General features: G+C 31.8%; 1 protein-coding gene and 3 long non-coding RNA genes across 7 annotated transcripts; 1 reads left to right on the top strand and 3 right to left on the bottom strand.

The window, feature by feature from the left end:
- Positions 1-1,684: 1,684 nt before the first annotated feature.
- Positions 1,685-24,023, top strand: LOC111429527 (oxysterol-binding protein-related protein 9). 4 transcript variants are annotated; one of them, XM_023065467.2, is made up of 14 exons: positions 1,685-1,844; positions 2,761-2,961; positions 8,701-8,802; positions 9,108-9,185; positions 9,246-9,296; positions 9,356-9,422; positions 9,487-9,582; positions 13,719-13,836; positions 15,258-15,314; positions 21,824-21,909; positions 21,969-22,158; positions 22,213-22,469; positions 22,519-23,141; positions 23,194-24,023. In XM_023065467.2, exons 1-14 carry the CDS (start codon positions 1,737-1,739, stop codon positions 23,269-23,271), a joined length of 2,112 nt encoding a protein of 703 aa, XP_022921235.1. In that variant the 5' UTR covers positions 1,685-1,736; the 3' UTR covers positions 23,272-24,023. The 4 variants fall into 4 exon arrangements, with proteins under 4 accessions (XP_022921235.1, XP_022921236.1, XP_022921238.1 ...); XM_023065468.2 differs by having other exon boundaries at positions 9,502-9,582; XM_023065470.2 differs by lacking the exons at positions 1,685-1,844; positions 2,761-2,961; positions 8,701-8,802; ... (3 more) ...; positions 9,487-9,582; positions 13,719-13,836 and adding an exon at positions 13,863-14,466.
- On the bottom strand, positions 14,543-15,003 carry LOC111429528 (uncharacterized). The gene is made up of 2 exons (XR_002708196.2): positions 14,897-15,003; positions 14,543-14,830 (listed from the first exon to the last, which is right to left on the bottom strand). It is a non-coding gene; the product is annotated as an uncharacterized lncRNA (long non-coding RNA).
- Positions 16,824-17,052, bottom strand: LOC139430417 (uncharacterized). Its single transcript, XR_011640907.1, has 2 exons — positions 17,014-17,052; positions 16,824-16,962 (listed from the first exon to the last, which is right to left on the bottom strand). It is a non-coding gene; the product is annotated as an uncharacterized lncRNA (long non-coding RNA).
- Positions 17,257-18,222, bottom strand: LOC139430416 (uncharacterized). The gene is made up of 3 exons (XR_011640906.1): positions 18,028-18,222; positions 17,826-17,955; positions 17,257-17,283 (listed from the first exon to the last, which is right to left on the bottom strand). It is a non-coding gene; the product is annotated as an uncharacterized lncRNA (long non-coding RNA).
- Positions 24,024-24,430: the final 407 nt, after the last annotated feature.

Below are 24,430 nucleotides of genomic sequence, written 5' to 3' on the forward strand. Positions count from 1 at the left end.
AACTATTTAAAAACATTATGGTCATCATTTTCAAATTCTGTATCTTAATATCTATTATTTTCAACAAGATTATGATTCCAACCGACTTATTTTTGCTCTTACACGCTTCAAAACTTGATATTTGCAATAAATTTCAAAATTTCAATGGTTCATATCACTCAATTAAAGCTCCATCATCGGGATATCTATTGGTTTAGTTAAAAATGATGTCAATTCACTTCGTTTTGCTCCTAAATATCTAGCAACAATTTAAAAACATTATGGTCACCATCATTTTCAAATTCAGTATCTTAATATCTATTATTTTCAACAAGATTGTGATTCCAACCGACTTATTTTTGTTCTTACACGTTTCAACACTTAATATTTACAAGAAATTTTAAAATCTAAATGCTTTATATCACTTATTTTGCCCCTAAATATCTAGTAACAGAATTAATGTGGGCAGAAGAAATGTGGACTTTACATCGTTTCCAACAATCCACCACATTCTAAGTTAAATACTGGTCTTAATTCTGAATTGTGGAATATGTCGCTTCAAAAATAAACGGAACATGTTGCATTTGATAACCACCTGGTGGTGCAGCATGCAACGTGTTTATTTAAAACGTATGTTGTTCTCTCGTGTTAATTGATTTCCATTGAGAAAAAGAAAACTAAATGAGTGGGGTTGGTTCAATTTTTAGACCGGAAACGAATTATATTGATACATTCAGTGTGGTTTTAATGTTGAAGACAACCAGATATTTAGCTATAACCTTGATGATACAATTTTTCTCGGTAGTTTGCGATGATGTATAGATTTAAGCCTCTACGTGTACATAAATGTAATTTATATGTTGTTGTGTAAAGATGGATAAGAGATTATATATATAAAGATACATTTCAAGGTCAAAGTCATCAATAATACTAAAGGATCTGCAACAATCCGTTTCCATATCATTTATCATTGTTGTTATATAAAAAAAATATCTTATTTCAAGCACAAAACCATTTTGCTTTTTGTGTCTTACAAAAAAGAATAATAATAATCATAACTTTTACATATTTATCCAAACATATCTGTACATATACTTTTATTATTATAATTACTGGTGTAAACCCAGTATCATATCGTTTATAAAAAAGAAAATTGTAAATGTAATATTTGTAAAGTTCATTATGCCTGTAAACCCCCTCGCAGGTCGTAAATTATAGGAAATTTCTAATGAAACGTTGACTAAGAAATAATTAATTAAGAAAAAATAAATAGAATTAACGACTACAATAAACGATAGTAAGAAAAAAGAATAAGTCAATATTGTGATATTTTATGTAGGCTAAAACGATTGTGTTTAGCGCCGTATTAGACAAATAAATGTATTTAAATCAAAAAAGAAATTAATTAAAATTTTAAATTAATCCCTCGAACGAATCTCCCTCTATATAAAACTTTCCGAAACTAAATCGTTTTCACTCGCGCCTCAACCACTAGATGGCGTTAATCGCCACAATTTAATAGAATAAATTAATAAAATAAATCAATAAAATAAACTTCTAAAGAAACAAAATTATTAATTTGATTAGCATTTCTATTTAATGAATTAATTTATTGATTTGGTTTCTGTTGACACGAGCTTTTTAATTCAATTAATAATGACAAGGTGGCGCATGCGTATTAACGTTGGCAATGCCGGCACCTGACCTGTCAAAAAGCGGCGATTTCACGTCAGTTTTAAACGATTCGAAAACTAAACATGGCCGTAATGGAAGGATCCCTAAGTAAATGGACGAATGTGATGAAGGGATGGCAATACAGGTGGTTCGTTTTGGACGAGAATTCCGGATTATTATCTTATTACACGGTAAGAGATAATCTAACACATCTACCAAAACATAACCTATAAGCCACTTGAAAAAGAGTCGGTCATTAACAATTCAAATCGTATAAATTTGTTCTTAAAGAAACCCGTTTTTGGTGTTAAAACGTTAAAATTTATTTATTTATCAAATTAACTTAAGTTAATTGCATTAAAAATAAAAAAAAAACATTATCGCTTTGTTTATTTGATGCCACTTTAAAATGTACCTTTGATAAATAGTATTTTTAGATACTGCGATCTGTTTTTGATTTACGTACATTTACAATTTGCAAAATAGAGCGGGATTTTTATCGTTTTCTTTGTTTACTTTTCATTAAAACTGGCACACATTTTCACCGTTTGTTTTTAACCTTAGAAAACACAACACAATGTGCATAAATCAACCTTAATCTCACCTTCCATTCAAATATTTTTTCATTATTTAACACTCCATCGACGATTTTAACAATAAATAGTTGACATTTTTGTACAAGGTCAATTTTGTTAGTTTTAAATAGTGTAGAAAAAGTTTTTTATCTCCGACAACGCCTTAAAAAAGGAGTGAGGTCATTTTTGTTGTAACAACGTCGTTATTTAAGTTAAGGTCGTGGACAATGTGTATTTTATAACTTGATTATACGCTTAAATTCTTTGAAAAATAAACACATGTAGATTGATTGATTTAATTTACCTCCTTGTCAACAGTTTTATTAAAAGAATTATGAATAATAAAATTTAATTGGTAAATAATAAGTATATTTTGTGATATTGTGTAAGAATTACCCAACAAAACAATATTGCAAGACATTTTAATTACCATAATTGGGTTGATATAATTTGTGTTAATTAACAAGAACGTGATAAAATTTTTTTATTAATTAAAATATAATAAATTATTTTATTTATGTTTTTGTTATAGTCAAAAGAAAAGATGACACGTGGTGTACGTAGAGGTTGCGTACGTTTAAAAGGTGCTGTAATTGGTATAGACGATGAGGATGACAGCACATTCACCATCACAGTAGATCATAAGACGTTCCATTTCCAAGCTAGGGACGCGGAAGAACGAGAAAAGTGGGTTAGAGCCCTGGAGGATACAATTTTTAGGCATGGAAGTAGGGTATGTGATAAAAAAATAAGAAATAATTAAAAAAAAAAATTGCGTTTATTCATTTTTGGAGTATCGATGCGATCAAATCTCGTGTTTATATGCAATAAAATTGCGCGTATATCATTATGCGCGTAACACGTAAGGTTTCGTGTACACTATGTGGTTTGGGTTTTATCAAGTAAAATGTATGCGTCAGATTTTATGAACGCGGGAGGGTGTAAGACTTTAGAAGGAATATTTTAAAGATTTTTTTTTAAGTAGAAAGGTTTTGAAGCTAGAAATATTAACTGTTATATATACATATTTATGATTTTCTTTTTTGAAGATTGTTATTAAAAAGATTAATATTCACATTCACTCTTCAAGAGGTGTCTTTTGCTGTGTAGGTCAGTTTCAGATTCCATTACAACAATACTTAAATAGTTAGCCACAAAAAATTAATAAAATGAAATGACTAATTATGAAGACGAAGAAATCTTCGCATCTAAATAAGAAAATTAATAAATATATTATTTAGAAGTAAATTACGTTTAATGTATGTAATCAGCTAAGAAAGTAATATGTCAAAATCTGGTTGTAAGTAAGGAATGGGCATGATAATAAATAAAAGTCGGCTTTTAGTTATTATCAAATTCTTTCAACAACGTGAACGTGTGAACAATGCGCGCTTTAATAATTAAATCCCAGTATATTATTTTACCATAATCCCAACATACTGTCCTAATGATAGAAACATAATCCACAATTTTATCGATTTCCTTATCTACATAAAAACATATTGGTAATGAAAAGAACACATGATGACAAAAAGAAATATAATCCAACCTTAATCAATAAAAAAACGGATTGAGGCAGCCTCAAAACGACTCTTAAAGATAAAAACACAGAACAATTCGAATAATTAGAACTTTTAGTAAAAAAATAGCCTTAGGCGCGAGACTGCACTGGAAAATCTACGTCATAAATAAAAGAAAAGAGGACATTAACCATTCACAATAAACTATTAATCCACTAATACTGAGATCAGTATGGGTCAGCTATATGAGTGCCAACTTTGAGGTTGTGCCAGAGTTAGCAATTGTGAATATAAGCGGGAAGGAACGATAGTTGTATGTTACATTCTTTGTATTATTATTAAAATAAGTGAGATTGATTTAATTTCGGCCACCCTAACAAAGCAGCAGAGGGATAAGTAGATAAAGTTAAATCGAAGTGAAAAGTGTTATTAAAACAAAAAGTCGTTAAAATGGATTTAAAATGGAAATTATATATGTTGTGTGATTTACGAATACATTAAATGTTAGTCCGTGTAAAACTGTCATACGGGCCAGTGTTTCGTCTAATGTGGATTTTTTTTCGATATAAAGTAATCTGTCAATTTTCGTTTCATAAGAGGCTCATAATTATGTTCTTGACTAGCGCTAGGCAAATTGTGGTCAGCTGAATGTACTTTAAAATTGTGCTTTGTTAATAAATGCGTATTAAAGCCTTTTGTAGAATCACCCACCTTTTTAGATTTAGGATAGATCCACATTTCTTAAATTTTACAGTTTTATTGCCACTCGACTTTAAATAATGCGACCACACAGATGTTGAGTCTTTATCTTTATTATTCTAAATAATAAAAGATGGTTCTTTTTCAGACACGTTTCCAAGGTATTTTTTTAAACACAAGTGCAATCAAATTAATTTGACTAAATATACAGTCTGTTCAGAATGAACTCAGAACACATGTGGCCAAATGTGTTTTTCATGAAGATATGATAATGTAAAAATGTTAAAAACGAACTTTAAAGCTAAATTACAGCTTATTTATCAACAGATATTGAATATTAATGATTATTTGTGGACAAATTATCCGACCTTTGAGAACCTCCTATAGACGTATGAAGCATGATACAACATTTTACAATTAAGATTTTCGCTTTAATTGAACGAAGAATGTCGCTACGTGTAGATTATCCGCCAATTTCTGAACACCTGTATATCAATTAATATTACTTTTAAAATGCACTGTTTATACTATTACTTTTAAAATGCATTTATTCACCAGTTCATGTAGTGAAATCGTGTCGGTTCACGTACTGATACTGACTCTGACACACGAGTCGTATCAGTCTGTATATCGGCCATTACGTGGCTGAAAGAAACTGATTAATTTTTACAAAATAAGTTAATTATTTCAATTTTCTTATAATCCCGAAAATCCCGGGATTCAGCGAAAAGATTACGTTGGACGCAACTGAATTTACTCTTAACATCCATTGGGAAAGACGACTTTTGCAGCAAGAACGTGATTTGTTGAAAAGGTGAAGAGCTACATAGATTCATGCATCGCATGTGCTTATCAAGAAGCAAGAGTACAAAAGGTAACGTCTATATTCTGGTATGTGTTGATCACTTTACGAAGTATCTATACAGGGTGGTTCAGTTTTTAATCGGGAAACTTTACTAGGACGTAGTACTTGCCAAAATAATATAAGTTTTTTATATAAACATAGGGTCGCAATTCTTTTGTTTTCAAGCTATGAGCCGTCAAAGTTAAGCCAAAAATTTACATTTTATCTTTTATTTCGGGTATAAGTAAATCGTAGAATTTAAAATTTTGTATGTTTGTACAACTGGTTAATACCTTATTTTCAACCATACCTTAAACTTCCCTAGCGCCCTCTAAGGGGATGAAATTCACAACCGCTTTCAAATTATGTTATTTTAAATAATATTAAAAAATTGATACTGTTGCTTAACAACAGTCAAAAATTATTAATAATCATCGTAAATGAAACTTACAAGTTCTCACAGCCAACTTTTAGAATAAATTTAGCTCAACATGGCGGCACATAGTGGTACATGGCACGATATTTAATTTTTTTACACGGAAACTATTAACTTTAAAGAAAATACTAAAGAGACAAAAAAGTACCACTAAAGAATGAGCTTTACAACCCATATTTTTTTATGTTAATATTCCGTAGCGTTAAAAAGTTCTTATAAAAAAATCAAGGGGGTGGTGAATTTCATCCCCTTAGAGGGCGCTAGGGAAGTTTAAGGTATGCTTGAAAATAAGGTATTAATCAGTAGTACATACATACAAAATTTCAAATTCTTCGGTTTAATGATAATAAAATGAAATAAAAAATAAAATGTAAATTTTTGGCTCAACTTTGATCGTTCATAGCTCGAAAACAAAAGAGTTGCGACCTTATGTTTACATAAAAAACTTGTGTTTTTTATGCAAGTACTACATCCTAGTAAAGTTTCCCGATTAAAAACTGAACCACCCTGTATATGATAGCTGTTAAAGACACTAAGACGAGGAACGTCTTCATGTGATGCACGAGATCGTTAGTATAGATGGACCTCCGACTAGATTAATTACGGGCAGGGGTACGGCATTTACAGTGAAGAATATTGCAGAGAAAACCATATCATACTTATTAAAAATGCCATATCCACTCCTCGAGCAAATGGTCAAGTAGAACGATACAATCATACGATCACCACACCAATAAGAACGATGAGTACGCGTGAAGATGGGAAAGCTTGGGACGCCAAACTATCAAATATTCAGTATGCCATCAATAGTATTCCGAATAAAACTACTGAAAAGTCTGCCCATGATTTATTATTTGGTTACCAACCTAGGAATGCCCTACAAAACCAGTTAATACTAACTTTAGACCAAGGAGGATATAGCGAAGAGGAACGCGATGAAATGAGGAGAGAAGCTTTGGAAAAGATAGAAAAAACCCAGCAGAAGCAGAAAGAACGATTCGAAAAAGTGTGTAATTCCAAGACAATACAAAGAAGGCGATTTAGTTTTGATTAAGAGGGAACCGATTATTACAAGTGAAAGGAGAAAGTTGCAACTATTGTTTAAAGGTCCATACGTCATAGTTGAGACAAGATCGATATGTATTATCTGATATTGAAGGTACTGAACGACCATTTAAGTCTGTTTACTCAGCCGATAGGATGAAATCATGGTGTCAACTCTCCGAAAATCAAAGAAAACGCCACCATCGGGGACGATGGTGAAGGTAGCGAAGCCGAATGTTAGAGTAATGTGAATATAGGCGCGAAGGAACGATAGTTGGAAGGCGTGGGGAGGGCGAACAGTACGAGATGAGACATGGGTCAGTTAAGATCGTTTTGTATGTTACATTCTTTGTATTATTATTAAAATAAGTGAGATTGGTTTAATTTCGGCTACCTTAACACAATATACATATTATTAAAGCATTTCAAAAGGAAGTATGTACTGAGATACGTCATCAATGTTCCATGATACATACGCAACAGCAACCTCCATCAGGATCTAGGTATGAAAACTGTAGCTGACATAATTAAGAAAAAAATGTTATCTTTTCATTGTTTTTCTTCTGAGTGAAGACAATTACATTTTGTACAACAGCATGTCATTTATGTATCCGATAATGTGATATTAATTAGTCATGGTTTGTTGGTGAATGCGGTATTAATTCGCCCAGAAATTGCCAAGTACCTACGCCTTAGCATGTTGTAGGTTTAAGCTCAATATACTTAGCTGTTTTATCTAGCAAAATAAAACTTACTTATCTCCCAATTGGAATTCAGTGGCTCTCCTCCTCACCAACCAATCTCATCCCAGCATGTAGTGGTGAAGATGAAATACTTTCCTCGTCCATACGGATTTACACAGCATCTTCCGTTTTTTCGCAAATTCAATCTTTTTACACTTACTCAATCAAAATTGGATTTTGCCAAAATCATAATATGAGCGTGAATCCAGATTTCGTAGATTAATCGGGATAGAACAACATAATCTAGACTCCTCTCACAGCTGTTTTGAACAACTTTAGGTTGCTACGGTTAAGACGCAATCGATTTGGACTTCTTGCCCACTTGCTGGGATGATACCCCATCTTTATCTACTATAAAAGAATATGATTAGCACTCGCATTTGCAGGATTTTTATCCGAAACCAATCTAAACTGCTTCGTGATTACAGTTTTTAATTATCTTAAAGAAAGAAAAGTCAATATTAAGCGACTTTTTTATTTTTCAGTGTTAGAAAAGTTAATTTCGTCAAGATAGTATTTTAAAAATCATAAATCGTTACAAAATTAAAATTGTTGATTTATTTCTAAATTGGAGTGATATATTATTTAAGTGGTGTGATTTGTATGACACAGCAACAATCTAAAATAGCATACCTTTTACATCTAAAAACTAAAAGATTTATTCCTTTATCTTGCTTGGATTTGTTTTAAAGCGTACCATAAATCAATCACTTTGCATTTGAATTAGAATAAAATTTGTTATAAAACAACTGTGTTTATACTTAAAACAAAAAAACACGAACATTTTTTATTTCCCGAACCATATTTTTATTACACAAAAATAACTTTTAATTGTCCCCTTTTCGGTCATTATCTACGCGCAACCTTGCTATAACGAAATTACACTGTAATTAACTTCTCGACTCTTTATACGTTTTAGACTTCGGCATATATCGTATCTATCGCCTAATAAACATTTTCATTAGTAACTTCATCGCGGCGTTTACTAAACAATGGGTTTTACGCTTTATCGGCGCACGTTTACGTCTTCGTCTCAGGTTTTACTACGATATACCGCGTAAAATAAACATCAACAGTTCTGGTTGGGTTCTTTAAACGTTAAATGTCTTACGAATCGGAATCGAGAATGTTGTTATTCGAACGGTGTGCGGCGTGTTTCCAAAGAATGTTCTGTTTCTGCTTCCAGATGCGATGGGAATCGTCCAGACCTCCTCCCACAATGAAAGATTTCGATTATAAAGTATCCGAAGCGGACGCTTATTTACAATTAATGATTGAACAAACAAAGGTGAGATAAAAAATATGTAAATATTTTTTTTAAATTTAGAATAAAAGGTGTTATGTAATTTTTATTGCGAAGGGAGGTGGTTTATTTGCGAGAATTCTACATTTGGATGGGTTCCAAAAAATTTATTTTCAAGGTGGACAGGGTTGTTGGTGGTGGTGGATTTTATCCGCATTTCGCAGTTCCGTTCCGATGGGAGCTTTTTAAAGTTCTTTTAAACAACTTGCTCAATTTAAAACTTAAAGAATATGTGCTTAAACGAAGTTGATAAAAACCGGTTATTTATATGTATCTTATTTTTGTTTTAGAATTTAGAGGAGAAAATTGATCACATTGAAGATCCTCAAGAAAAAACTAAGTGTCAGTTGATTTTAGATCACGCAAACGTAAGTTGCATAACGTTAATCAAAAATAAATGTCTATCTTTTTATTATTGTAATTTCCAGGCAATGTTAAATGATATTAAACATTCCATAGTTTTGCTTCAAATAGCTAAGGTTTGTATTTTTTAGTTTGGAATTTATTTTATTATTATTGCTTTTTATATTTATTTTAGAATACAGCACATCCAATTAATGGAATTTACCAACAACACTTAAGCATATCAACTCATAGTAACGCAGGTAAAAAATTTATTCCTCTTTTTTTTTTTAACGGTACTGAATTGGATTTGTTTTTAATACAAAGCTGGTGTTCCACCAGGTTTAGGAGATACAACAGTCCAACAGGGTGTAGAATTAGGATCAGAATGTACAGAAAATGCAAGAAGGCGATCAACGATTCGTATGTATTTTTTAATACAGTGAATTTCATTTAAAATGCAATACACTAAAATATATTTCCATAGAAACCATGAAAACGCAGAAACCACTAAAATTAACACAAGACCTAGAACTAGAATCATTCGTGTTTAGCCGTCTTGAGGGACGTGCAGCTAAACCCGAATGTTTCTAGTTCTTGGTCTAGTGTTAGTTCTAGTTTTGCACTATCTCTAGACCAAGAGCTAGAAACATTCGAATTTAGCGGCACGTCTCTCAAGACGGCTAAATCCGCATGATTCTAGTTCTAGGTCTTGTGTTAGTTCTAGTGATAGTGCAAAACTAGAACTAACACTAGACCAAGAACTAGAAACATTTGGGTTTAGCTGCACGTCCCTCAAGACGGCTAAACCCGAATGATTCTAGTTCTAGGTCTTGTGTTAGTTTTAGTGATAGTGCAAGTGTAAAACTAGAATCATTCGGGTTTAGCCGTCTTGAGAGACGTGCCGCTAAATCCGAATGTTTCTAGTTCTTGGTCTAGTGTTAGTTCTAGTTTTGCACTAACACAAGATCTAGAACTAGAGTCATTCGGGTTTAGCCGTCTTGCGTGACGTGTGGCTAAACCCAAATGTTTCTAGTTCTAGGTCTAGTGTTAGTTTTAGTTTTACACTTGCACTATCACTAGAACTTACACAAGACCTAGAAGTAGTATAATTCGTGTTTAGCCGTCTTGAGAGACGTGCTGCTAAATCCGAATGTTTCTACTTCTAGCTCTAGTGTTAGTTCTAATTTTACACTTGCACTATCACTAAAACTAACACAAGACCTAGAACTAGAATCATTCGGATTTAGCCGTCTTGACCAGGGTTGGGCATTTTTACACTACCACTAAATTGCACTACCACTGGTTATTCAGTGGTAAAATCCATTATCACTGAAAATTTAGTGATAGTGAAGAAAATGCATTATCACAAAACTTTTAGTGAAACATGTTAACTAAATACATTTGAATTTATATTTTATGTCCGATATTAGTTATCAATTACTTTGTTGATAAAAATGCTTTTTTCACGACTGCTTTTTTGAACGACTTTTCCACGACTTTGGAATACATTTCCTTATTCAGTGTCAGCTTATATGTATAGTCTTACTTTTATTCTTCAAGAAGCAGTGTTATGTTACTGAAAAATCTTATTTATCACTAAAGGTTTTCACTATCACTAAATATTTAGTGGTAGTGCAATTTTTTTTCACCATCACTAAAGGTTTAGTGATAATGTAATTTTTTTACACTATCACTAAATATTCAGTGATGATGAAATTCGTATTTTAACTACCACTGCGTTTCTTGCATTTATTTTTTAGTGTATTATGCCTAACCCTGGTCTTGAGGGACGTGCGGCTAAACCCGAATGTTTCTAGTTCTTGGTCTAGTGTTAGTTCTAGTTTTGCACAATCACTAGAACAAACTTAGAAGTAAAATCGTGCGGGTTTAGCCATGCGTCTCTTAAGACGGCCGAAAACTCAGGGTTATCATACGTCACCCTTTTCCAAGCAAAACTTTTTTCATTTTTACAAAATTTGATTGAACCCTGAAATCTTAATCCAACCTTATCCTTTAATTTTTATTGCAGCTAATACAGCAGCAAAAAGTTATCACAAATTTTTTATTACACACAACATTCTCGTGTTTTTATAGTATATTAAAATTACCTTACAAATCATTCATAAAAACATCCAGATTACTTTTAATCATATCTCATCATGTTTGGTATAAAATTTTCTACGGGATTGTAGAAAGTCAGGAAAAGTGTCTGTAGCATTAAGGGTTAGATATTTTCTAAAGACCTGCTATGGATGATGGAAAAAGTGAACTGTATGGGCGCAATGAATTGTATAAAAAACAAGATTTTCGTAACAACCAGAAAATTTTAACCTAATTTAATGTATCACACCCTAAATCTATTACATAATTCACTTTTGTAAACATAGATGGCACAATTTTTATTGTTTTGTTTTCCGCCATCTTGATTTTATAAAAACAAAGATATCTTGCGTATTATAATACTTAGATATGTCGAGTTTGGATTCATTTTACGTGTTTTTCAATTATCTATCGAAATATTTCCAAAATCAGTTGTTTTCGGCCATCTTGGATTTTATAAAAAAAGTCGAAATATCTTGAAAAGTAGCAAAATAGGTTTTGTTTGGATTCCTATTAACTGGATATAATTGAAAATGTAGCGAATTTCACTTAAAATACAATATACAAAAATACAGTGTGTCCCAGAATAGATGTTACAAGAGGTATAGTGACTTAAAAATGTTTGAATTTTATTTTAAGGCTGAGGAATTAAGCCCTGCTTGGTGTGGAGAGAATTTTAAGTATATTTTATATTTTGAAAATCAACTCGGCCTTGATAGTGAAGCGAAAACTATTTTTAGTTCAGGTAAAATAACCTTTTTGTTCATGATACTCAAAAATTTTATTAAGAAAAGTTGTTCAAAATGTAAAATTATGGTCCTATGCAAAATTTCAAAAGGATTCTATCTACTTTGGTTGAACCGTCACATTTTAGTTCAAATAATATAATTTTATTTTATTTATAGAAAATCGAACGTAAACTTAATTGTCGTTTATTCAACATAACATCCACCTTTTGTTGCACACTGTTCGATATTGGTTGAGCAAAAACTAGTTATTTAAGGCGACCTCATAAAAGAAATCTAATTAGTAAGGTCGGGAGACCTTCGAGGCCACGCAATTTGACCATTTCTAGATATAATCTTTCTCGAAATATGAAATTTAACCATTCAGCTACACGTGCTGTAGAATGTGCAGAGCATCCATCGTGTTGGAAATAAATTGCCTGTCTTTCTATCAGCAAAAAAAAATTCTTATCTAAAATATGATGGTTTAATCAATGTAGGTAGACCTTTCTGAAATTTTGCATAGTGCCATAATTTCTCATTCTGAACAACTTTTCTTAATGATATTCAGGATCAAAAAACTTACTTTCTCTGAACTAAAAATTGTTTTAGCTTCACTATCAAGGCCGAGTTGATTTTCAAAATATGAAAATATACTTAAAATTCTCTCCACACCAAGCAAGGCTTCATTCCTCAGCCATAAATGAAAATTCAAAATTTTTTAAGTCATTATACCTCTTGTAACAACTATCCTGGGACACACTGTATATTTCCATAGAAATCAGGGCGTGCCTACTTACTTTGTTCCACATAAAATGCAACATGTCTGAATGTTCCTGGTTGTAGGTCTAGTTACAGTGGTAGGTAGTGCTAGTTAACATAAGATATCATAATGTTGTATACTTTTTTGTATACTTTTATTGAATTAAAACTAGAACTAACACTAGACCTAGAATTAGAAAAATTCGGGTTTAGCCGTCTTGAGAGACGTGCGGCTAAATCCGAATGTTTCTAGTTCTTGGTCTAGTGTTAGTTCTAGTTTTACACTATCACTAGAACTAACACAAGACCTAAAACTACAATCATTCGGGTTTAGCCGTCTTGAGAGACGTGCGGCTAAATCCGAATGTTTCTAGTTTTCGGTCTAGTGTTAGTTTTAGCACTGTACTAGCACTATCGCTAGAACTAACACAAGACATAGAACTAGAATCATTCGGGTTTAGCCGTCTTAAGAGACTTGCGGCTAAACCCGAATGTTTCTAGTTCTCGGTCTAGTGTTAGTTCTAGTTTTAATTGTTATTCAACGTTAGATTATGATATATTTTTATTAAACAAAATGTAAAAGAACACTAGACCTAGAACCAGAAACGTCGAGTGGAGTGTTTCTAGTTCTAAATCTAGTGTTAGTTCTAGTTTTAATTGTCATTCAACTTTAGTTTGTGGTTTATTTTTATTGAACGAAAAGTAGAGCTAACACTAGACCTAGAACCAGAAACATTCGGGTATAGTCGTGCGTCTTTTAAGACCGCCCTAAACTCAGGATTATCATAAATCACCTTTTTCCAAGCAAGACTTTTACTTTACACAACTACTCATGCTAGTAGCTATGGTTATTGCATTCATATATTGCGAGTTACATGAAATTCCTAGTACCTAGTAAATTCCTAGTAGTAAAATTTATAAATAATTTTTTTTCTTGGAATAATAAATTTTACTTTTTAATTATTTTAGCAACTTCTCCGTCTTTAGTAGTTCCCGTTATGTCTTATTCAAGTTCAGAGGAGGAAGACGATTTTTTCGACGCCAACGATTCACCATTCGCTGCATCGAATCAAATTCCAAGCCCCACGTAAGTACTTTCTTTTCATTAACAAAAGCGAAAGAAAAACATAAAATCAAACGGAAATCACGCAACATTATGTAAATTACACGAGATTAAAACTACCCTCGTTTACTCAATCAGATTACAATCGTAACGAAAAAAAAAGAAAGCATTAAAATTACAGTTCTTTTTTGTTGTGTCGGTTAATTTATCGTTTTTAATTTTAATTTCTGTGTTATTGAGATTTGCGCATGACACTTTTTGGGAGACCCCGTTTTCGGGGCAGTGTATCTCTGTCTGCGGTCGAAATGCCCGCTGACAAAACGACGTGCCAACAACGAAGATAAAAAGTGCCTCTGAAATCACATCGAATAACGAAATCCAGCGTTTGCCGTTTCTCGGTCGAGTAGGGCGACGTTTAAAACGCTTTTGCGCTTTCCATTTATCGATCTTGTTGCCTCCGGAAAACAATAATACTAAACCCCTGGGACCAGCTTCTTCACTTCAAACGATTCGTCCCCATTAATAATTCATACACTTAAAGAGTGCTTTAAAATAAAAATTAACAGTGAATTGTGTCTTAAAGTTTCATATTTTGAAGCTAAAAATGATGCGATTGTTTTCTAATCGGTTTAGTTTACGTAGAAATAGTCGGGGGTAAGATTTTTTTAAAATAATTTTGAATTTTATTGTTTATTTTTTGATACTTATCGTAATTATAAAACCCATTAAATTTAATTTAGATCTTTATTAATTTCCAAACCCAAATGATTTTATTGAAAATGTTGATTACTTTCGCGCTGCTTTCTTGGCACCTTCGGCTTTCTTGGCTCCTTTGGTTGCCTTCGGTTTCTTTTCCGATTTGGCACCGGTTTCGGTTAATTTGGGTTTTGGGGAGACAGCATCCAGCTTGTTGTCACCTTCTTTGTTGTCTTTCTTCACAATTTTCTTTTGCCGTTTTTGCACCGTCGCGGACATTTTAAGCGAAAGTCAGGCAATTTACAGCGAAAAAATTTGGGAGCTAATAAACAAATTAATTTTAACAATTTAATTCGTTTTCAAATTGAATTTCTTTTAATAAACGTACCGTTTGTATGTGTGTATTGGAGATCCACTAATGCATAATAACAGCAAATTTTTTTGTCACAATTTGACTTTTTTTTAAAAAAACAACAGTTCTTTTTTTTTTATTAAAAAGCCATCTATTATTTTTCTAATTTTATTTTTAACTTTTTTGAGAGTCAATGAGGGTAACGTCAATAATGATGTGACATTTTTTTGTGAAATTTGTTTGTTTTGTCATTTTGGGTTAATTTTAAATCGGATGGAACGACGTGAAAATTTATTTATTGTAAAGTCGTTTTTTAAAAATCAAAGGTACTTTTTAATTTAGTTTGCCATATTTTTTTTTTTAAACTTTTCAAGCTTTTAATTATACTTTTTTATAGAGGTCAACGAACGTTTTCAATCGACGAACAATTAGTTTCTGTAAAAACAACGACGGGGTAAGTTTAATAACAAGTTATACAATATTTGGAATAATTTGGGAATAGCAGTCCGTCTTAAAAATCGATGATTTTTTTTTAATCGGTAGGAAATGATTCAAAAGAGGCGTTAATGATTAAAAAAAGTACGCAAAAGTGCAGTACTTACCCAAAATTCACTTTAAAGTTGCGATTTGACGTTTCTTTTTGGAAGTTAAAAGCAGTGTTAAATATGCATTTTCGTATTAAATCCTACCCTGAAATTGTTTAATTTATACCCACGCACAAAATAAAAGGTTGTTTTCACTAAAGTTATTGAGATTACAACATATTTTCGGATGAAAACATTATTTCTTAGGCTATCAATGCATAACGACAATTACCTGTCGTTAGATAGAATTGTTTCTACCAAATGTGTGTTAATAGACTTTATGTTAATAGATTGTGTATCAAATGTCAAACGACATGTCATGTGTCAAACGATTGAAATACCTTTATATTGTAAATATAAATGATTGATAAGTACAATAACTTATTTAACAGTACCTTACTTAAGTTAAAATAGTTAATTAATTAAAAATTAATATTAAAAAAGACGTGTACATGGTTACAAAATAACAATAAAAAAATAACCCGTGTGACGATGGCAACAAACTGTGTATGACAATTTTAACTGACAACACAAGCAACGTTAACCATGTATTTTCGTATTAAATCCTAACCTGAAATTGTTTAATTTATACCCACGCACAAAATAAAAAGTTATTTTCACTAAAGTTATTGAGATTACAACATATTTTCGGATGAAAACATTATTTCTTAGGCTATCAATGCATAACGACAATTACCTGTCGTTAGATAGAATTGTTTCTACCAAATGTGTGTTAATAGACTTTATGTTAATAGATTGTGTATCAAATGTCAATCGACATGTCATGTGTCAAACGACTGAAATACCTTTATATTGTAAATATAAATGATTGATAAGTACAATAACTTATTTAACAGTACCTTACTTAAGTTAAAATAATTAATTAATTAAAAATTAATATTAAACAAGACGTGTACATGGTTATAAAATAACAATAAAAAAATAACCCGTGTGACGATGGCAACAAACTGTGTATTTAACCAAATGACAATTTTAACTGATAACACAAGTAACGTTAACCATAACGTATTTTCGTATTAAATCCTAACCACAAATTGTTTAATTTATACCCACGCACAAAATAAAAAGTTATTTTCACTAAACTTGTTGAGATTACAACATAATTATTCATAATGACAGCTATGTGAAGTTAGCCCCCAATTAGATAGGATTTTACATGTGTAGTATTTTGATTATAACATGAGAACCAGTTAACCGATTTCGATAAAGAATGTCTCATTCAAAAGCTTAATCCTTGGCTAATACGAAACATTGTTTAATAAATTTCTTTTCCTCTTTGTAACTCGATCCGGGGACATACTGTAGAGATGTATATTAAAGGTGATTTAACCATGATGCTAATAGATATTGTAATAATATTGGGTTCCACTCATAATTTTATTAATTAATTAATAAACAATAGTTTTGTTATAAGAAATAATTACAATAAAGAGGAAATAATGACATTCCGTAGAAAAATCCTTGTAAATCGAGAGCCTAGAGAGTTTATTAGTACTTCTCCAAATCGTTCAAATTAATATTATAATTAAAATATAAAGAACAACTCACGTATTGATATCAAAGTTGATATACCGAGGATAGTTAAAGCTAATCGTTGAAAAATTTCATAAAAATTTGTTATAGTTCTCATTGATTTCGTCGTTATTTGTAAAAATGTTTTAATCAATGATAAATCCGTTCGTATTTCCGTCGTAGATTAAGAAATATTCTTGTATTTAGTTAAAAAGAGAAAAGAGACCACAAAAAAACGAAACATAACCTCCAAATCCAAAGTATTCAATTTATGCTAAAATACAGCTAAAAAACTTCTTGAAATACCTAAAAACATAAAGATTATAATGAACTACATCAGATTCAAGTGATTTTAATCAGTTTAAAACCGAAATGTTGAAAATTAAAAATGTGAAGATTTTGAAAGAAACGGAATATAAATTTTGGAATTAAAGAAGAATTAATGTGAAAAATTGTGTCAAAGGGGAATGAAATAATTCAAAGTATTCAGACATTGAAGGATTTCAATAAATGTAGTTTATTTAAAAAGTAATTTTTGAAAATTTGGAAGAAAAACCAAATGTCAATAAGAGATGGCGCTCAGAAATACAAATTTTTTACACTTTTTCTTGTGGTATCAAAGAGGGTGATGGACAAAAAAGAGAAGTTTTTGCCGAAAAAAGGGTGAAAAATGAATAACGAGGACGCGGGGATTCGCTTCCTGATCATCATTGAGTAAACATCTATTTCGAAACGCTCGTGAAATCCTACGAATATAAATTTCTGAAGAAAAAACATAACCAAAGAAATTCACAATTGAGGGAGAAGAAAAGAAGCTAAAATTAATTAAGAAGAGTACGATAACCAACCTGGGAAAGAAGACATCGGAATAGTTTTTCCGGAAAGCCACCAAGGGGGTACCAGCACATTCCACCAAGGGGGAAAAAGGAGCAGTTCAAACCAGGGAGGAATCAAGATTTCAATCAATTCCACCAACATCTGTAAAACCAAAGAAGTTAAGATTTTTTTTTTATTTTCCATATACCATTTCTAAAAAAATAACTCACTTACCTCGTGTGTAATCCAGAGCGAATCAAAATCAATTATTTCAGATCACTTTGATTATTTCAATTATCAGAATCAATTTATTTAAGAAGTTTTAGAGCTGAAAGTTATAGATTAACTTAAATGTTTTTTTTTTAAACATGAGCAACTGTGTTTCGTTTACATGAGCCCTAGAAAAGAAACCCTGAGATCGTTTACTTTCGTTCTTTTTTGTTGTAGAGTCTCGTGTTAGATATTTTTTTTTGTTTCAATAATTTTGTTTGTAAAGTATTTTTTGTAATTCGCTACGGTAATGGAAGCTATAACAGTACTCAAACGGGTGCTGTAATGAGACTTCTTACAGCATCCGATGCTGTAATGAGATTTTAGTAACATTTTATGGAACCAGTTCAAGTTGGTGACATTGGGTCATTAATTTTTCTAGTTGTCAATGTGACAATTTTTGTCTATGAATGTTTAAACACGTTCTTAGCATCGAATACAAGGTCCACAATGATGAGGACATTGACTCTAAGCAATTTCTCTTATTTTGGGAGGTGTACATCAAACATTTTTTTCAAGTGAATATATTTTGTGTGTTGACAGTTTCTAATTGTCAATTCAAAGTTTCTATTTTCAAGTGTTCCGGTGTTACCAACTGCTACATACCTATTTCCCTACATTGCTATAATTTACTTTATTTTTGTTAAAAAAAAGTATAAAAACGCGAATTACAAAAAATAGCATAAAAAACACGTTTCATAAGACTTAAAGCACTCATTCATTAAAAAACTCGTGGCTTCGCCACTTGTTTTTCAATTTGAATTCGTGCATTTCAAGTGTCTCTTACGAAACTTGTTTTTTAATATACTATTTTCTATTAAAGATTGTTATTTATTTATTGTATTTAATTAAAGTATTTTTATTCATATTATCACAATATTGACCGACAAAAACCCGGATTAAGATATTTGAAGGAGCGTTCTTTCTGATTTCATAGAGAAAGAATCAAGCTTAAGGAAATTATGGGTAAAAGTTAGTTGTTGGAAGGTTTGTTGCTATCGTCACACGGGTTATTTATTTATTTTTATTTTGTAACCATGTATACACATGTCTTTTTTAATAACTATTTTAATTTAAGAAAACTACTATTAAATAAGCTACTATACTTATTTATCAGTTATATTTACAATATAAAGATATTTCAGTCATTTGACAGATTAATTGATACACAATCTATTAACACAAAGTCTATTAATACACATTTGGTAGAAACAATTCTATCTAATGGCATTTAATTGTCGTTATGCATCGATAGCCTAAGAAACAAGGTTTTCATCCGAAAATATGTTGTAATCTCAATAACTTTAGTGAAAATAACTTTTTATTTTGTGCGTGGGTATAAATTAAACAATTTGTGGTTAGAATTTAATACGAAAATACGTTATGGTTAACGTTACTTGTGTTGTCAGTGAAAATTGTCATGTGGTTAAATACACAGTTTGTTGCCATCGTCACACGGGTTATTTTTTTATTGTTTGTAACCATGTACACGTCTTTTTTAATATTACTTTTTAATTAATTAACTATTTTAACTTAAGTAAGGTACTGTTAAATAAGTTATTGTACTTATCAATCATTTATAAACTGACCGGCAAAAAAAACCGGCCACTATAAATTAGCCAAAACTTCAAAGCTGGCTTTCTCGCGTACCGCGCATTCGATTTTGATGATTGTTTTTTTGATCGAAAGGTTGATTCTTCGGTAATAATCCTGCGATAGAAATTTTCATTTAGATTTTAATTTGAGCATATACGGGTTGCAAGAATGAGAAAAACTTTTGTTTCTCGAAATTTGTAATACCCTGTGGGGTGCAACTGCTACAGCAGATAGTGTTAACTGGAATCACACGGTAGCCCAATCTTTTCTGAACATCTTGTTTTTTTATTCACTCTATTATCTCTATTACTAACGAAGATGCAGTGTTTTAAAGCGAACGCCTGTAAAAACAAGCATAAAAAAGCTAAGGTGGCGCGCTAGGTAGCATATGTCATTTGTTTCGAATAGTAAATTGACAGTTGTTAAAGATTTTTACGGTCTTTTAACATAATAGCAATCCCGTTGTCAGTAACTGATGTTGCGGCTATTGTTACTTTAATTGAGGATAGCAAAAGTCAGCAATACGTTGCCCATACGTTGGGTGTACCCTGAACAACAGTTCAGGATGCCTGGAACCAATATGTGGAAACAGGAAATTTCACTAGGCGGCAAGGTTTCGGTAGAAGACGAGTGACAAAAGCAGTTGATGACCGATTTATTGTTCTAAACACTCTGAGGAATTTTAGAACGACAGCTGTAGAAACTCGGCATCTTCTTCAGATAGTGCGTGGGGTTGGCGTAAGTGAAAGAACTATTCATCGAAGACTTGATAAAAGTGATCTGACTGCAAGAAGACCTGCCAAAAGACCTCGGCTGCTCCAGAGACATCGGCGAGCACGTCTTCAATTTGGGCGCGTACGTATGAATTAGGGAATGGAACAACTCCGGTCACCTGATGGTCGAGAGTGAGTGTGGAGACGTGGTAATGAAAGGTTTGCGACCTGCACCATTTCGGAAAGAGTACCTTTCCATGGAGGTTCTATTCCCATTTTATTGGTGACGGATTCATGCTAATGCATGACAATGCGCGACCGCACGTAGCACGTGTGGTTAACGAATATCTTGATGAAGTAGGGTATTGAACGGATAGAGTGGCTCGCGTGCAGCCCGGGCCTTAACCCTATCGAATATCTTTGGGACCAACTTGAGAGACGCATTCGTCGTCGTCCTGTCCTACCGGACAACCTTCAAGCGTTACAAATTGCTTTTGAAGAAGAGTTTACCGCAATTGCTCACTGACATCAACGACATGCACCATTTGAAGACGACATCGAGCTTCTACAGCTGTCGTTCTACGATTGCTTAGAACAATAAAACGGTCATCAGCTACTATTGTCACTCGTCTTGTTTTCACAGGCGATCGCTTGAAAATACTGCATCTTCGTTAGTAACAGAGATAATAGAGTGAATAAAAAAACAAAATGCTCAGAATAGATTAGGCTACCATTTGATTCCAGTTAACACCCTTTGCTGTAGCAGCTGCACCCCATAGGGTATTACAAATTTCGGGAAAAAAAGGTTTTCTCATTCTTGCACCCCGTATATGCTCAAATTAATATCCGAATAAAAATTTCTATCGCAGGATTATTACAGAAGAATCAACGTTTCGATCAAAAAAAGAATCATCAAAATCGAATGAGTGGTTCGCGAGTAAGCCAGCTTTGAAATTGTGGCTACATTTTGGTGGCCGGTTTTTTTTGCCGGTCAGTGTATTTACAATATAAAGGTATTTCAGTCGTTTGACACATGACATGTCGTTTGACATTTGATACACAATCTATTCACATAAAGTCTATTAACACACATTTGGTAGAAACAATTCTATCTAATGACATTTAATTGTCGTTATGCATCGATAGCCTAAGAAACAAAGTTTTCATCCGAAAATATGTTGTAATCTCAACAAGTTTAGTGAAAATAACTTTTTATATTGTGCGTGGGTAAAATAACAATTTCAATTTCATTTAATACGAAAATGCATGTTTAACATTAATTTTAACTTCCAAAACGAAACGTCAAATCGCAACTTTAAAGTGATTTTTCGGTAAGTACTACACTTTGCTCACTTTTTTTAATCATTAACGCCTCTTTTGAGCCGATTAAAAAAAAAATCATCGATTTTTAAGACATACTGCTAATTTAATATTCACATTCTTTTCTATAGAAATCAAGGTTCTGGTCCAAAAAGTGAACAAAGTTTATCATCAGATCCAAACGTAATTACAGATAATGGTTGCCTTGATTATGATGGTATAGCATTTATAAAAACATTTTAAACAAACATTTTTGCCAATAATTTTTAATTTTAGCTTTATATGAAGACGATATGGAGACGGATGTTCACTTGGAGAGCCAAGGATCTGTTATAAAACATCTTTTGAGTCAAGTAAAAATTGGTATGGATTTAACCAAAGTTGTTTTGCCCACATTTATTTTGGAAAGGAGGTCTTTATTGGAAATGTATGCAGATTATTTTGCACATCCAGATTTATTTGTTAGGTAAAAGTTTTATAAATCCATCAAAGTCCTCTACTTTGATAATTTTTCTTGTAGAATTGCAGATTTAAAAGAACCAAAAGAGAGGATGGTTCAAGTTGTAAGATGGTATTTATCTTCTTATCACGCGGGTAGGAAGAGTGCTGTTGCTAAAAAACCTTACAATCCTATTTTGGGTGAAGTTTTTTATTGTTTATGGGATTTACCTGAGAGCGAACATTCATCTGATGACTCAACACCAGATGGACCAATTCCATGGTGTAAAAGGAATCAATTATCTTTTGTTGCTGAACAAGTTTCACATCATCCACCAAGTAAGTTATTTACTTATTTAGTTACCAAAATACGTTGTATTTATTTTAGTTTCTGCATTTTACGCTGAACATTACAATAAAAAAATTTCCTTCGACGCACACATTTATACAAAATCGAAATTTCTTGGATTATCAATATGCGTTTATAACATCGGATGTGGAATCGTTTCCGTTTTGGATTATGACGAAGAGTACATCGTAACCTTTCCCAACGGTTATGGAAGATCGATTTTAACAGTTCCATGGATAGAATTAGGCGGAACAGTAAATATTTCCTGCAAAAAAACCGGCTATCACGCCGATATTGAGTTTATAACGAAACCATTTTATGGTAACAAAAAACACAGAGTCAATGCTGAGGTTTATGGGCCTGAGGAGAAAAAACCGTTTTTAAATGTTAATGGCGAATGGAATGGTGTTATGGAGGCGAAATGGAGCGATGGGGAATGCGAAGAATTTATTAATGTTAATAAATTAAGTATTGTAAAAAAAAAAGTTCGACCAATTAATCAACAATTGGAAAATGAATCGCGAAGATTGTGGAAGGAGGTTACTAAAGGTTTAAGGGTTAATGACATCGATCATGCCACTAATGCCAAAGGTGCACTTGAACAAAAACAACGAGATGAAGCCAAATATAGAAAAGAAAATAATATTACGTGGGAAACAAAGGTAAGTTTAATTAAAAATTTAAATATATATATTTAATTTTTTTTTGGTTTAGTTATTTAATAAATCTCAGGAAGATGTATGGACATATATAAATCCCTTAAAACAGCGATTGTGTGAATTAAGTACATGAATAAATTCACACTAAGGGGTGGTTTGTTGGAATCTTGGTGACTAAAAAAACAAAAACGAAAAAATAAATAATATTGGTGCTTTTTCTATAAAGTTACCACTATTTCTGTCTTTACGAGATGATTCTATTTTCAGAATTATTATAGTGAACTGTGATATCGATCGAAAAAAAAAAAAAATAATGAAAGTGTATGTAAGAAATTATTATTAACAATTGTGATTATAAAAATCCACATTTGATTCGCTGCAGGACGGCCCCTTTCCACCATAAACAAATCTAAAAAGTAAACTTTAACGGTGCGCGGATAAGTCAATTTAGTTTTTTTACGTTTACTTTTTGTTCTGTCTGTAATATTTATTCTATTTCTTACTGTAACTTGTTAATATTATATACGCAGTCAACAAGGTACTCTTTATTATATTATCTTCTTGGAAAAAAGCGTAACTTTTTAAAAAAAGAATTAATTAAAGAATGAATAAATGAATTAATTAATAGAAACCCGGTCCAATAGATGTAGAAGTGTCGGTATTGTTGTTCTCTTTCTTATTTAAAAAAAAATACATTTTAAATGTGAATATATTCTATATTTTTTTAATTAATTAAATAATTAGAAGTGAAACTCTGTAGAAACGCACTAATTATATTCGTTTCTTTCGAGTTTAATTGAGAAGTACAATCATGGAGTTTGTTAATAATACTTCCGTTATTATTGATATGTAAATAATTGAATAAAATTGATATTCTACATATCACTTACATGTTTTATTTAACCCTTTTTAGGGCAGAGGTGATATTTTTACCACCATAATTTTTTTAAGTTTTTTATAAGAAAATAATCAAATTTAATTTTCTTTTGTAAGTTGGCAACTTATTTAGTGATCTGTCAGTAATATGACGTGAAGAAATGCATAACTGTCATAACATTGTTTTTTTGCTGTCACCTGTTGAATGTTCAAAAATAGTGTTTTTTCGTACCAAATTTTGTATAACGGTCTATTTTGTAGATCTTCGAGATTTTGAGGTAAGTTTTATTATTTACATGTTACATTGGATTTGTCCTAAGTATTTTGACACATATTTTTATCTTTGGGTATCCTGGTTTTTCAAATAAATTGCTTTTTGTGGTGGGAAGCATATTCCCTCTGCCTGCGAGTGGCTG

Source organism: Onthophagus taurus, chromosome 7 (genome assembly GCF_036711975.1).
Source record: "Onthophagus taurus isolate NC chromosome 7, IU_Otau_3.0, whole genome shotgun sequence".
NCBI lineage: Eukaryota > Metazoa > Arthropoda > Insecta > Coleoptera > Scarabaeidae > Onthophagus > Onthophagus taurus.

Excerpts from the sequence above, each read along its gene's own strand:
- LOC111429527 (XM_023065467.2), top strand. The coding sequence starts at position 1,737 with ATGGCCGTAATGGAAGGATCCCTAAGTAAATGGACGAATGTGATGAAG. Across the intron at positions 13,837-15,257 it reads AATCAAATTCCAAGCCCCAC|AGGTCAACGAACGTTTTCAA; the intron begins GTAAGTACTTTC and ends ACTTTTTTATAG. Across the intron at positions 22,470-22,518 it reads AGTTTCACATCATCCACCAA|TTTCTGCATTTTACGCTGAA; the intron begins GTAAGTTATTTA and ends TATTTATTTTAG.